Source organism: Chlorocebus sabaeus, chromosome 15 (assembly GCF_047675955.1).
Source record: "Chlorocebus sabaeus isolate Y175 chromosome 15, mChlSab1.0.hap1, whole genome shotgun sequence".
In the NCBI taxonomy this organism is placed as follows: Eukaryota; Metazoa; Chordata; class Mammalia; order Primates; family Cercopithecidae; genus Chlorocebus; species Chlorocebus sabaeus.
The window spans coordinates 47,932,565-47,948,115 of record NC_132918.1 but is presented as its reverse complement, the minus strand read 5'-3'; the positions used below and the strand labels follow the sequence as shown (position 1 = coordinate 47,948,115).

Genomic DNA, 15,551 nt, shown 5'->3' with positions numbered 1-15,551 from the left:
GCCGAGTCCGGCAGCTGCACGCAGAATTCAAGCCTCTGGCAGCTCTCGGCACCGACGCGCTCCGAATCCCGCGTTCGCATCCCGGCGCTTTGCGCGCGTAGAGCTACGCCTTCGGATCGGTGGACTGCAGCCCCAGCTCATCGCGGTAAAGCGGGTCACATTTTCACCCTCGAGGCGGCGGCTGTGGGAGCCGGCGCGGCGTTAGGGGCGGGGGCGGGGCCGGCGAAGGGGGTGGGCCGCGCGGCGGAGGGGAGGAGCCGCGACGACAGACGGCGGCGCGCACCAACCGGGCGCCGGCTGGCAGGAGCCGCGCAGAGGCTGGCCCGAGCGCGTTGCGGTCGCCCGGCGTAGGGGGAGTCGGGTAGCAGCATCCTCCCGGGCGCCGCTTTCGCGCGGCGGCGGCTGCGGCGGGGTCTTTCCTTGCTTAGATATCTCGTTGGCTAGAAGCGGCTGGTAGTGGGGGCGGGGCGGGTAGGGCAGTGCTGCCCACCTGGGTTTTCTTGCCTAGCGCTGTGTGTTCAGGGTCCTTTGGGTCAGTCGGAGGCTGCGGAGCGGCGGGGGTTGCCTGCGCTGCCCGCCTGGGCATCCTCCTGGTGATGGAAGCAGCCGCCGCCGCCGCTGTGGGGTCGCGCTGTGCCCCATCCACCGCTGCCAGAGAGGTGGGAAAATTCGCCGCACGGAGGCCGAAAGCGAGAGGGGCTGCGCCGCTATGCCGGGAGCTGAGTCCCATATAAGCAGCCCCCAGCCATCGCCCCCAGCCGGCTTCATTCCCCTGAGCGAGGCAGGAAGCTGCGGTCCCGAGAGAGCGAAGGAGACGTCGCTGGAGCCGGGACGCTCCGGGTTCGGTGGAGCGCTGAGCGGGGCTCCGGGCCCGGTGAAAGTTTTTCTCCCCAAGCCGCAGGGCGCCCGCTGCCCGGAAACTCTGCCCAGGGATAAGTCGGCCGACTCCTCCGTCCCCTCGAAGGTGCGGGGACCCACAGCGGAAGCGAGAGGGAGCGAAATCGAGGAAAGAGTGACAGCCGGACAGTCCGCCGGGCGGTGATCCGGGGCCGCTCCCGGACGCGCCCTCGGCTCCAGGTGAGCGGAGGAACCGGGCAGAACCGAGGGTGGGCGTTACTTAGGAGGAGAAGGCTGGGAGGGAGATTGGGGCGCATCCGCTCACTCCACTTCCCCTCGCAGGTCCTTCCCGGAGCCGCTGCCATGGGAGAGCCAGCCTTGGGCGCTGGGGACCAGCCGCCGCGCCCGCCTCGGAGTCGCGGCCAGAGTCCCGGCGCCAGCAGCCAGCCCGCTGCGTTGCACCCTTCCCGGGCTGCAGGGCTGCCTCCGCCGCGCCGCCGGCCCGGATTGTGCCTGTGATGAGCCGCAGCCCGCCGCGAGCTCTGCCCCCGGGCGCGCTCCCTCGGCTGCTCCACGCTGCGCCTGCAGCCGCGCCGCGCGCCCTGCTCCCGCAGTGGCCCCGGCGCCCAGGACGCCGCTGGCCTGCGTCCCCTCTCGGAATGAAGGTGTTCCGTAGGAAGGCGCTGGTGTTGTGCGCGGGCTATGCACTGCTGCTGGTGCTCACCATGCTCAACCTCCTGGACTACAAGTGGCACAAGGAGCCGCTGCAGCAGTGCAACCCCGACGGGCCGCTGGGTGCCGCAGCAGGGTCAGCTGGAGGCAGCTGGGGGCGCCCGGGGCCTCCTCCGGCCGCGCAGCCCCGTGCTCATGCCCGTTTGGACCTCCGCACTCCTTACCGCCCTCCTGCTGCCGCCGTCGGGGCGGCTCCTGCAGCCGCGGCAGGGATGGCCGGGTTTGCGGCCCCTCCAGGCAATGGCACTCGGGGCACCGGGAGCGTCGGGGACAAGCGGCAGCTGGTGTACGTGTTCACCACGTGGCGCTCTGGCTCGTCGTTCTTCGGCGAGCTATTCAATCAGAATCCCGAGGTGTTCTTTCTCTACGAGCCAGTGTGGCATGTATGGCAAAAACTGTATCCAGGGGACGCCGTTTCCCTGCAGGGGGCAGCGCGGGACATGCTGAGCGCTCTGTACCGCTGCGACCTCTCTGTCTTCCAACTGTATAGCCCCGCGGGCAGCGGGGGGCGCAACCTCACCACGCTGGGCATCTTCGGCGCAGCCACCAACAAGGTGGTGTGCTCGTCACCACTCTGCCCCGCCTACCGCAAGGAGGTTGTGGGGTTGGTGGACGACCGCGTGTGCAAGAAGTGCCCGCCGCAGCGCCTGGCGCGTTTCGAGGAGGAGTGCCGCAAGTACCGCACACTAGTCATAAAGGGTGTGCGCGTCTTCGACGTGGCGGTGTTGGCGCCACTGCTGCGAGACCCGGCCCTGGACCTCAAGGTCATCCACCTGGTTCGTGATCCCCGCGCAGTGGCGAGCTCACGGATCCGCTCGCGCCACGGCCTCATCCGTGAGAGCCTACAGGTGGTGCGCAGCCGAGACCCGCGAGCTCACCGCATGCCCTTCCTGGAGGCCGCGGGCCACAAACTTGGCGCCAAGAAGGAGGGCGTGGGCGGCCCCGCGGACTACCACGCTCTGGGCGCTATGGAGGTCATCTGCAATAGTATGGCTAAGACGCTGCAGACAGCCCTCCAGCCCCCTGACTGGCTGCAGGGCCACTACCTGGTGGTGCGGTACGAGGACCTGGTGGGAGACCCCGTCAAGACACTACGGAGAGTGTACGATTTTGTGGGACTGTTGGTGAGCCGCGAAATGGAGCAGTTTGCCCTGAACATGACCAGTGGCTCGGGCTCCTCCTCCAAACCTTTCGTGGTATCTGCACGCAATGCCACGCAGGCCGCCAATGCCTGGCGGACCGCCCTCACCTTCCAGCAGATAAAACAAGTGGAGGAGTTTTGCTACCAGCCCATGGCCGTCCTGGGCTATGAGCGGGTCAACAGCCCTGAAGAGGTCAAAGACCTCAGCAAGACCCTGCTTCGGAAGCCCCGTCTCTGAAAGGGGTTCCCAGGAGACCTGATGCCCTGTGATGATACCTATAAAGAGGATTGTAGTGTGTTTAAACAAACACAGTCCAGACTCAAACGGAGGAAGCCCACATACTCTATGATAGACATATAAATAATCACACAGACACTTGCTGTCAGTGTTTTGAGTCAGTGCATTTCAAGGAACAGCCACAAAATACACACATACACCCCTCAGAAAAGGCAAGACTTGAACGTTCTGTCCAGGTGTCCCTCTTCTCCTCTCCTTTGCCTTCTCTTGTCCTCTTTCTCCTATTTCTTACCCTGCCCTCCACCTGCCTTCCATTTTGAAGTGGGATGTTCATGAAATCAAGTTCCAGTAACCCAAATCTTGTTTACAAAATTTTCGTGGTATCTGTGAACATGTAAGAGTAATTTGGATGTGGGGGTGGGGGTGGAGAAAGGGGAAGTGGTCCAGAAAGAAAAAGCCCCATTGGGCATGAGAAGCCGAGGAAGCATTCTTCTAAAGTCGACTTTTGTGTAAAAAGCAAAGGTTACATGTGAGTATTAATAAAGAAAATAATAAATAATATTCTTTTTTATATTTGCCTCCATTACTTTGGATTCACCTGTGTTACTTGTCCTCAGCTTCAGATAGAATCTCCTTCCCCTCCCTTGTTTCCATTTTTCCAGTCTCTTTCCTGAAAGGCAGCTAAACTGGGTGGGAGCAATTTTTGTCTCCTTGGTAATAACCTGGGGGATGTTTTCTCACATGTAAATCTCAGCCTGTTAGGTGCCCAGGAATGAAACACATCTTTGAATTCTAAAGGCAAAAACCAAACAGGGCAGTGGAAGAAAAAGCACACTCTTTTCTTCAACTTTGAACACAACAAGAAGCAACTCCTTCAGGACTTGAAAGCATTTGGTTTTTCATTCCTCTTCAGTTAAGATGGGGAACCTTGAAGCAGAGACCAATGTTTTGGTGCTGAGGTTGGTTCAGAAAAAGGATTTTTTAAAAAAGTATGTAATTTTTAAAAGTCTGATTATTAGAACACAGACCTCAGGAAGTAGTGTGACCATATTGCTGGCAATGGTAGCAGCTTCTTTGGTTTAGCAAAGTGACAGAAGTATCTGTTTGGAGTGTTTTTCTGGCTATGACACGGTATGTGGAGGTGGATGAAAGCAGCGAAGTTTCATCTGAGAACCGTAAGGGCTTTCCCTTTTCTTTCTTGCTTCCCATTTAAATTAGTGCAGGAGAGAATATGAATTTATAATGTTTTACTTGGGATGCCTGTGGAGTATGTTGCTTTTCTTTATCATGTTTCCTAAAAGTAAATTTGCAAAGAAAGTAACATGCTGCAGACAGTATAAGGCTTCAGCCAAGAGCTTCTTTTAGATATGATAATGAATTGTGGTAAAGAGGAAATGAAAATGAACTAGTGTGTAGGATTTTGAAATTTGGTATTTTCCAAGGAGAAAACCATTAAATTTTCCTGTAGTGGTTATGATGATGTTGTGTCCTGAACCCATTTGGTACTGAAACATTCTGCAGAATGTCATAGTATGGGAAGAAATTATGAAGCCCAAATGGGAACAAGAGACAGTGTAGTTGTATATTACAGTAAATACAGTACAAGTTCATTATCATCATGGTTTTATTTTACTATGATTTTTTATGAGATCTCTGAAAGCCAACATGTATAGGTTAAATGCTGAGAATTTTATTTTAGGGAAAAGATGATAAAAATAATATGTACGTGGGGAATACTTTAACACATGATGATTCTTAAGTATAATTACCATTGCAATGCGAAATCTAGCTACACTGGTAAGAATTCCAAGATAAAGAAGCATAAAGGTTTAAAAAGGGGTGTATTTAGAAATGAATTTTATAACATAATCTAGAGTGGTTATTTCTTACTTTACTGAAGTAGTTTTTAGTATTGTGTTTCTGAAGCCAGATTACAGCTCTAATACATTGATCATGTTTTCCGTATTCTTGTGGTAGTGCCTATGCTGAATTAGCTTCACCAGCAGTAGAATATTTGTAATAGATTTAATTTAAGAATACTTTAAAATTAAATGAACAAAATAATTAATGTCGAACGACTAGATGAAACAGATTTAACAGGAAATTAAGAGAGCAGCATTAAAAAGCAACCACTCTGAATAAAATAACCATTTATAAACAAATTTTGTGTGGCATTAGAATCAGCTCTTATCAATCACAGTGAAATTCATGCCTAATTGTTGAGTGAAGGATTTTCAAGCAGTTGAATTCATTCTTCTTTCAGCCTATCTAAGGACTTGGACTGTGTTAAAGTAGAATTACGATGTTTTGGATCTTGTATTTAAAACAATATTAGATGCTAGATAGAGCCTTTGCAGCTGGCAGAGCATTTGTGGCCTCTTCTCAGATGAAATTTTAAGCTAAACACCAACAGATCCTCAGCTTGCTCTGTTTGAACAGGGTTTCTGTTCGTAATCTCCTTGTTTTGTAGCAGCTGCATTCTCTCCACTCTGCCACTCCTGTGCTCTGTAATTTGAAAAGGTGAATTGTTGCTCCTGGAGATTTGTACCTAGCTGCCTTCTAGGAAAGTGAGACAGGTGTTGTTCCCACTAAGGGCTGAGCTAGTCGTATCAGTGACATTCAGCTTCCGAAGGTTTGAGAAGGAGAGAGTAGCATTTTTGGCGTTAACAAGCTTCTGTCAACCCCTAGTACAAGCAGACCTGTGCTATGACAAATTGCAACAGAGCCTGTGACCATTTTTGAGGCAGCAAATATGAAAGAGATGCTTTCACATTTCCCAAGCTGGCAATATGTCCGTCAGCAAGAGAAAATATCTTTAGAGCAGGTTGTCAGAGTGATTTTCATTTTCAAATTCTGCTCAACTGATAGCACTCCTGACTTACCCCTTGACTTTGGAATGCCTTTGTTAATGAGGAAGCTGTATTTATAAAACAAAGTTTACCCGGTGCATTTGGTCAACAAATTTGAGTTTGGAGCAAGGCAGAGGCACAGGCTGAGAGCTTAAATTTCAAGGAGCTCAGAGCCACTCAAAGACCTCATTCAGACTGGCAGTGATACCTTGCAGGCAGGGGCCAGAGCAAATCTATACCCTTCAGTGTCCACCACATAGTGCATGATAAATATTTATTAAATAAGTGAATGAAATATGCAACTACTAAATTTTGAAAATACTTGCAAGGGAGAGAGTGGAAGAATGTATTATCTGTATGGAGAAAATGCCAGCCTGTTCAGTAAAGTTTGCTGAAGGAAATAAGCCATAGGCTCTAATTAGATGTGGGGAGTGAGCAATAGGAATATCTTCAAGATTTCCAGGGCAACTGTTTATAGACTGTTTCCCACCGATGAATTAGAGACAAAATGCAGAATTTCTAAGTGTGGAGAGGTAAATGTTTGAAGTAAGGAATTTGATTGTTACTGTTTTCCCAGTTGCATGAACACCATAAGGGCGGGGATCAGAACAAACCTGCAGAGCACATGTTGTCCGGGTGTCTAAGGGAGGGCTAAAAAGCTGTTTATTTTTGTAGAAGTCATGTGGCACTTATTGTTTTGAGTGCTGTGAATGTGTAGTTTGATGGACTGTGATGTATTAGGTTGGTGCAGGCGTGATTGTGGTTTTTGTCATTGAAAGTAATGGCAAAAACTGCAATTACATTTGCACCCACCTAATAGATTTTCTGCAGGTATAGGGATGGTTACTTTCAGGAAGTTTGTCCTATTGTGGATGCTGAATGAGACAATGGCTGCCTGTTTCCGTACATTCCCTGCTTGGACACAGCCAGTTCTGTCCAGGATTTCTGTTGCACACAGTACAGTTGCAGCTGGATTATGTGACTGGTTTGAAATTAATGTGAATTTGGAGGAGGTTATTAAATTAATATTCCCTGGGTCTTGAAATCCAGACTCTAGAGATGACTCTAGGAAGAGCAAGAGGGAAATGAAAAGGCATGTCTCATCATGTAGGCATGGTAAATAAGGACAAGGTGTTGCTTACCATCCTCCCCCAACTTACTTTCTTACCTACACACAACACACATGCACACACACATGCAATTGAATGTATGCATTGTCTTGAAGAGATGTGGATGAGAGAATGTTCTAATTCCAGCTAACAGATATGTGATGAGGCACACTTTGATCTCAGGCTTCTGGAGAGTGAGTGGTCAGCCAGTTGTTATATTAGAAAGCATGACAGTTCTATGTCAGGATCCAACGGGGATAGGTAGAAAATGACAATCTCAATTTGAGGAATGACTTGAGGTGTGTGATGGGATGTCCTGAGGTAAATGTATAGTTTATAGATCCCTTTTGTCCTTCACCTTGAGGAGACCCTTTTCAAATCTGTCACAGCTAAGAAAACAGTTCATTAAAATACTTTCCCCGCTCTCGGGATATTCAGTTGCTACTTTTGCAGTTCAAGTATGAGCCACTGAGCTGCTCAGGAACAGGCTTTGGTACAAGTATTTAATTGAAATTATAGGGCTTGACTTTTATTACATCTGATGCAATTCTGCACATCCTTAATCAAATTATGCTAAGAAAATGTTAAACTTTGCATAACACATTAAGTTTATAGAATTGGAAACTGTATGAACCAGTGTTTGGGGTAGGGGGTGCTGGTATTGTTTCTAAATGAAGGAGCTTTGAAGGAGCAGGAGCCTGTCTGTACACATGGTAACAGGATGATAAAGGATGGCCATGGATAAACCTTAACTTTTGGTCAAACTAGTTTTATCTGTAATCAAATGTCAAAAATATTTTTGGGCTGCTTGAACTTTTAGGTTGGTAATAGTCACCCTACCAAGTGAATGGCAATAAAAATGATCACTGGGGCTAAAAGCTATACTCAGAACTAGTCTGTAATGGCTCCCATCCCAGGTGTAAAGACAGGGCTTGAGAGAAAGTCACCTTGAAGCAGTTAGTCTTCTAGACAGGATCAACTACATAATTTGCAGGGCTCAGCGCAAAATGAAAATGCAATGCCCTTGTTGAAAAAACTATTAAGCCTTTCAAGATGGCAGCAGCAGTGACTGAAACCAAGTGTGGGGTCCTTCTGAGTGGGGGGCCCTGTGTAACTGTGTAGGTTGTATGTCCCTGAAGCTGGTCCTGTCTCCAGATGCAGAGGATGAAATGACTAGCTATAGGAGACAGCAAATAATGGTGTCCTACAAGTTCTTGGAAAATGAGTGCAAAGGTATGGGTTATTATGGGTAACTATAATGAAAGCAAACACAAGCGCACTTTACATGATGGAATTCCAAAGAGGTCAGTGCATACATGACAAATAATCCTTGATGATTGCAGCAAGAGATTGACAATGCCCCCTCAATCACTGGTTGGGCTTGAGAACACTCAGAACTGATCTGGCTGGAGACTGAGAGAGCATTTGCTGTTCCTGGGATTCCTCTCACAAGAACAGGTCAGATGTCTTGCATGAGGATGAAGAACATGGTGTCCTTGTCCTCTGGCTGTTCCCTTTCTTCTGTAACTTTTGTAAGGCTCTCGCTTGATTTGCATAGTATATAATAGAGACAGAAAGTCTATGCATGGAAAAGCAAAAGGTCAAGTCACAATAAGCTCAGGGAGTAAATGTACAAGATGTGCTAAACACTGATATACCTCTTTATTATGTTAAGTATAGTCAGCTAAGTTTTTTTTATTATAGGCTTGATATGTCCCATTTTCCTCTGAATAACTTCTCTACACTCTCTCTACTGTACCCCCTGCCTCCCATTTCTTCTTCACTTTATGAATCTCATTATTAAGACCCTGGATCTTTTTGAAACTTTTATTCATCAGCCCACTCCAAAATGCAGAAATGCCTTTCAGTCCTCTTATTCCCCCTGACTACCTCCTGCATAGATCTGTCAGTGTGTGCTGCTACAGATTGAAATTGTTTGTTTATAGGCCCATTTCCTCTCATGTCTTGGACTTCATATATATGGGGCAGACAGAAGCTGAAAAAGCAAGGCAAATTAATATAGACAAAAAGGAATACCAAATAATGCCCATGGAAGGCCTCAATTGTTTTTCCACATTAATGTTTGAAAGAGAGAAACAAACAAATTGAAGGCCCCAAATGAAAGGTAACAACTGAATTACACAGTCCAACACATTTTTTGAGTCACGTAGGAAAATATATTGCCGTCATGTTGACTGAGGCTGTATTTGTTTTTGACACGTAGAGGTCATGGCCAGTATGATCATCTTTTAACCATTTCAGGAACTGAAAAATTTTTAAGAAACAATGTAGAAGTCTAAATATTACATTTCCATTTTCAGATGTCCCAGTTGCTCTGGCAAACTCCCAGTCTTTCTATGAATGAAGTAGCTCCTGGGAGGAATTAAAATCTTTCATTTCTTATATTGGTGCTCAGTATTTTTACATGAAGGATGGTGTTACATTATTCCTCTCTAAAGGAAAATAGGAATGAAAACACATCTTCTTTCTGAGATAATGACATTCATATCAATCGTTTTTAGTCCTGTTATTTAACCAGACCTACTTGCTGGTGAGACCAGTATTCTCCCAAGGATGTGAGTTCTGAGTTCACATTATTTAGGTTAGATCTTTACCTCACATAGTTTCTCATTTATATTTACACATTTCCCAAGTGACTTCTTCATGTGCTGTGCTCTTTATAACTTTTTATCACCATTTTCATTTCACTTTCAAATGCCCTAATAGCAAGAATGATGATGTACCAGTCAATGTGCAAAGCATTTTGTAAGTGTGATTCCATTGGATTCTCATCACAATTCTATGAAATAGGTATCATTATGGTCCCCATTTTACAGAAGGGAATGTAGAAGGTTCAGATGGGTAATTTTCCTAAGGTCACACAGCTAGTGCGTGGCAAAATCTATTTCTTTTTGCTTAGTACATCAGAGACTACCCTGTTTCCATTTAAGGGATACCAACAAAATAGCAAACCCTTTTTGTGCCAGTCAGTGCTTTCTGAGAAACTCGTCCTAAATGCCTATGGCATTATGCCTTCAGCCAGGGAACAGGTGTTACCGGTATCTTTAGAGATGCATTTTTGTGCAGCAGAAAAAAAAAGGAATTATTAGTTTAAGTGCCTTTGGCCAAAATTCCTCTTAGAATGACTTTTGTTTAGCAAAACACTGTAATAGGCTGTTTTAGTGGTGGAAACAAGCTCTGTAAAGAACCCAAACAGGAAATTTGGGGGTTGTGGGAAAGAAAGCTTGAAAGGAGTGGGGAAGAGGTAAAGGGTGGAATAACATGGAACAAACAAGACAGGATACTGGAACCCAAGAGGGGAGATCACAGTGGCTCTCCCCAGAAGAGAAGAGAATGGCCAGTGACTGGAAGAGCCAGGGCCCATGGTGGAGTTGTTTGCTCAACTGTGCTGCCATAAAGTCACCTTGGTTGCCCCAAACCTCCAGTAAAGGTTTCCACATACCTAGCCTTGAGTGAGTGGTGCTTTGAAAGTTGAAGGGATCAAGGTAGTGCCAAATGGGATGACGTGGGGGCAAAAACATGCCAGTTCCTACATGGAGGTGAAAGGTAGAGAGGTGAATGCAAATTCACCAAAAGGAACTCTGGAGGTAGATTTGGTCCATGGAAGTGTTGGTTTACCCCAAGAGGTGTCTGGGAGGGAGAAAAGTTTCTCCCCAACTGTGAGATGATGATTCTAGGCAATCTTGTTTAAATTTTACAGTACAAGGTGGCCTCATCAAAACTTAAGGAGCAGGGGATGTCCAGGAGGCTAATACATGGCTTGCAACTCTAAAGGCTACACAGGCAGGACTCAGTGAGCAGGACTCAGTGAGCAAAGTTAGGAAATGTTGGCATGCCATAAAAGCTGTGTGATAGTGTCAGCTCAGTCATGTACAAGTGTGGTGTAGGTGTAGAAAGTGAGGTGTAGAAAGGCTGAATGATGTACTCAATGTCCCATTCCTAGTTAGAGAAAGAGCACAAACTAGAAATTACAGCCTGTGATTCCCAGTTGGGAGCTCTCTGACATGCTCTCACCCTGAGACTTTTTATTTCCTTGGTTCCTACCAGTCTTTTGGTCATTCCAGTATTTATCAATGTCTTTACAGAATGGGGATCAGAGAAGAAGTGCCCTTTGGGACTCTTGTCAAACTTTAGTAGGAGATGAGGTTGAAACTAAAGCAGACAGCTGAATAGGGTGGTCTGAGAGTGTTAGTTCAGGTTTTTTGGTGCAAAACGTACTCAACTAGATTGAGAAAATCAGGAAATTACCTGGAAAAGATGGGAAAGCCCACACAATTGGAAGAACAGTTGAAGAACCAGATGGGATACTCTGGTTTCCTCCCTCCCTCCCCAATCCCTCCATCCCTGCCTTCCCTCTTCCTTCCATGTTTCTTTCCCCTTCCTCCTTCCTCCTTCCCTCTCTTTCTTTGTTGTACTTCACACATTTAGAACTCAAAGTCCTGGAAGAGAGAGTTGGATCAGCTGAGGCTGGGTCAGGCGTTTGTGCCTTGGTACCTGAGCAAGGTACCTTGACTAACAGTCCCACCAATCTGCACACAATGTGGACAAGTGATTTTCCATAAGAAAATCAGGCTGCAATTATCAAAAGTGGGAGAAGTGGATGCCGGGTGGTCTTAACCAATAAATGTCTTCTGTATTCATTAATATACTTTATTCTCCTGCTACCTTGACTAATTGGGGGTTATTTTCTTTAGAGTCCACTACATACAACGGTTTTCACTCTGCATTGCTATGTTAAAATGTGGGCAGAGATGTGTCTTAGTAGTTAATTGGGCCACCATGCTTGTTGGATATAAATAAGACCATTCACTTATTTTGTCTTAAGTAATGCAGATAAATGGGACACCAGATGGAATTCATGTAGTGAAATTCATGCAGATACTGTATTTTGTGATATGCCTTCTTTCAGGTTTTAATGATCATGCCGCCTTATACTTTTATAATGCTTCGTAAGTTTACGAAGTATAGCAGATATTGCTGATTTCCCACCTGCTGCCCATTCTCCCCTTCTTTCTTATTCACAGAACCTTGATTTTGTTCAGGGAGGCAATATGCTCAGCTAAAAATATTTCCCAGTTTCCCTTGTAGGTAGGAATGATCATGTGACAGCCAATGAGATGTAAATGGAAGTCTGCTGGGGATATCTGGGTAAATTTTATATATCTGATATAGACAGAGCTTTTTCTTGCCTGTTTTGTCCTTTTTCTTTTTTCTTTTTTTATCTGGCTGGTCTGCAGATTGAGTATGGAAGTGGGGCCTCTACCTTGTGACTGAGAGGGAGCCAGGGGGTAAAAGCTGCTTGCAGAAAGAGGAGCCAGGGATACTGATGACATCATGAAGCCACTTCATCAGCGTGGACCACTGGTCTCCAGAATACCTGTGATGTGGGAACAATAAACACCTACTTGTTTAAGCTGTTGCCGCCAACTTTGTTACTCATAGCCAAGTACAGTCCTAATGAATACAGCAAATATTCTCATTAATATTTTATTAGATCATTTGAAACTTATGATTACTGGGCAGAAATAGGATTATGATCTTTCTCTTATGGAAGAAGCTGAAACTCAGAGAAACTAAGTGACTTGCTCAAGGTCACAAAATACGGTACGTATCAGATTTGATGCCCAGTTTAATGCTTTTTCTACGCAGCCAGTGGTTCTCAGCTGGATGTGGGACTGTCCCTGCAATCTGGTTGGGGGAAAGATTGGGAGACAGCCTTTGGAATTTTTTTTTCCATGACTAGGGAATGGGACTGGCATTTAGTAGGCTGGAAGCAATAATGCTGAATGTTCTGCCTTGCTCAGGACAATCCCACATAATGAATTGTCCTGCTCCAAATGTTAATAGTGGTCCCCTTGAGAAATACCAAGCTAAATTAAGCCAAAGAAAATTACACACTGACTCAGAACTGAGAATAAGGCTGTCTCATAATGATACTCAATAAATGTTAATAAATGATATCACCAAGGTTGTCATCAGAATCATTATTGCTATTTTGGACATTTGTGGCTATAATGAATTTAAAGGTTGCATGATTTTTTTCTAGCTACCTTCTGCTGCGTTTGTTCGGGTGTGGAGAAGATCATTGTATGATGGGTAATGGATGGGGAAAAAGTAGGAGAAATATTGGACTGGAACTCTCTATGAGATCAGATATTTGAAATATATGTATGGTTATGGTATGATAGAATGCAGAAATGTAGTGGGGTAAGAATTATTGGAACCTACATTTCTGGGGGTGGTGAGGTTGTCACTGATCAAGAACAAGAGTAGCTGTGTTGAATCAGAGCATGAAGATGATAAGAAGCTGAAAGGCCAGGATGTCAAATGGGTTCCTAAAATGGATATTGAAATCATGAATAATGGTAGAAAGGGTCATGGTGGAGAGGAAGTCATTGATCTGGGCACTCAAATCTTGCAATTGTCCTTGTTTTTGAAGATGGCACTGTCGTATGCTACAACTCGTTTGGTCTTTTCTTGTTCCAGTGCATAAACCATCTTGTTATTGCACCTGTTTGTTCAATGCCTGTGGAAGCTTCTATTCTAGCCCACACCATGCCTCCTTTCTCTGAGCACAAATTAGCACTCAGCTGCAGTCTTTTATATTGACCTCAAATTACTAGATGTGTGTCAGTCTGGTCTATATGGCAATTTAATCATCTTGGGAGCAATTAAACCACACTTTTCACTTCTTATCTCCTGCACAGGAAGTAGTGAATGAACTATTTCTGAAGTGACTGATTTGCACCATGGTGGAGGTAGGGGTGGAGGAGAGTTGACTTAAAAGCCCCCAAGAAACCAATCAGCAGTCCTTTCTAGACTGGCACTGTGTGCACTTTGCCACTTTGCCCTGTATCTGTGGACACACACACACACACACACACACACACACACACACACTCTGATAGTGTTTATCAGGTACCAGTGTTTTTCTCCATGCCCTCATTGCCCCCTGCTCATGCTTCTAAAACACCTCTTAGTGCTGACTGTGGAACTCTAGCTGCCCAGCATCCAAGTCCTGATTTTCTTTTGAAAATCTGTCTCCTGCTTCTTTGGTGCATGTGGTTCTGTTGGAGCTAACTGCACACACAACTCTAGCATTTGCCATTCTGACTTTCCCAAGACCAAAATGATTGGCTAAGGACTGGGCACATGACCCAATTAGAGCCAATGAGATATCTTGATACTTTTGCTGAGATTTCGGGGTTAGGCAGGCGTTCTTATTTAAAAAGGAGAAGACATAAGGACTGGTATCCATGGTGCCTCTAGAAGAGAGTCAAATTGCGGGAAGCAGAGCCAAGAAATATGGAGAGAGAAACCACAGACTGGTGGACAAAGGGAAGCTAGGTTCTGGTGAAGTCATTTTAGCCCTGCTAAAGTGGAACTGAAGTCAGCCTTACTCTTGGTTTGCAATTAGAGGAGCCAGTTACATTTCCTTTTTGTTTGAGCCACTGTAGATTGGATGTTTTCTTCCTTACAGTGCAAAGAATCTCAACAAATGCAGAATTTACCCAGTGCATTATGAGCTGTTTCTTCTATTATAGGACAAGCTCCTGTAAGGCCGGGCTCTTGTCTTATCCGTGTGCCTCCAGCAGAAGGCACAGTGTCTGGCAGGCGGGATGCCTCCAAACCATGTTTATTTCACTGTGTATGGAATGGTCTCACTTTACAACATTGCTCTTCAAAGTGGGGTCCTTGGGCCAGCAGTATCAGCCCCTCTCTAGACTGCCAGATCGTAATCTGCATTTATTTATTTATTTATTTATTTATTTATTTATTTTTAGAGATGGGGTCTCACTCTGTCACCTAGGCTAGAGTTCAGTGGCATGAACATAGTTCACTGTAGCCTTGAACCCTTGGGCTTAAGTGATCCTCCCAAGTGATCCTCCCATCTGCATTTTAATAAGATCCTCAGGTGATTCCTGTGCTTTTGGGAAGGATTGCTCTACAGACTTATAGTCAATTGCATTTTGCAAACATCTGGCCTGGAGTGGTTGTGCTGGCATAAAGAGCACCACCTCAGTTCAGTAATTCTGGCTGCATTTCAAGACTCTTACCAGTAGGTATCTTGCCCACAGGATTCCATAAATGTACAGATAAGATGCTCAGAAAGCCAGGTGTGGCATCTGCAGTAGTCCAGTCCCACCGAGTGAGGGAAGTGAAAGACCCCCACAGCTTCACCATGGTTGCCTGGATCCCTTCCTGGCACCATGTCCTGGCAGCTTGCCAAAGGACTGAGCATTTGTTTACTTACGAATATGTTAACAACCCACTAGATTCTTGGTTTTGGGAGCCTGGAGAAGGCTAAGTGAAACCTGAATTCTGTCACAGTCTAGGGAATAATACATGTTAAAATGAATTCTGGGCTTCCATCCTGCAGCATTTTACCCTTGTGGCTGGGTCCAGAATTCGCTTCTTAGAGTCTTTTCGAGCATATAATATTAGGAGGGATGAAGGCAAACAAGCGTTGTATAAATCACATAAAAAGACTAATATTTCCATTTCTGAGCTTGTTTTTGGGTGATGAGAAAGTCTGGTTAGTCAGACCCCCTACAAATTACATTAGCTATAAATGACAAGGTAAATGTATTCTTCTCTGATTTCCATTTATCCCCTTTAGTAAA

General features: G+C 45.8%; 1 protein-coding gene across 1 annotated transcript; it reads left to right on the top strand.

Annotated features, from left to right (window-relative positions):
• The first annotated feature begins 267 nt into the window (after positions 1-267).
• Positions 268-3,519, top strand: CHST2 (carbohydrate sulfotransferase 2). The gene is made up of 2 exons (XM_008008834.3): positions 268-1,077; positions 1,180-3,519. The coding sequence occupies exon 2, from the start codon at positions 1,356-1,358 to the stop codon at positions 2,946-2,948; it is 1,593 nt and encodes a 530-aa protein (XP_008007025.1). The 5' UTR covers positions 268-1,077; positions 1,180-1,355; the 3' UTR covers positions 2,949-3,519.
• Positions 3,520-15,551: the final 12,032 nt, after the last annotated feature.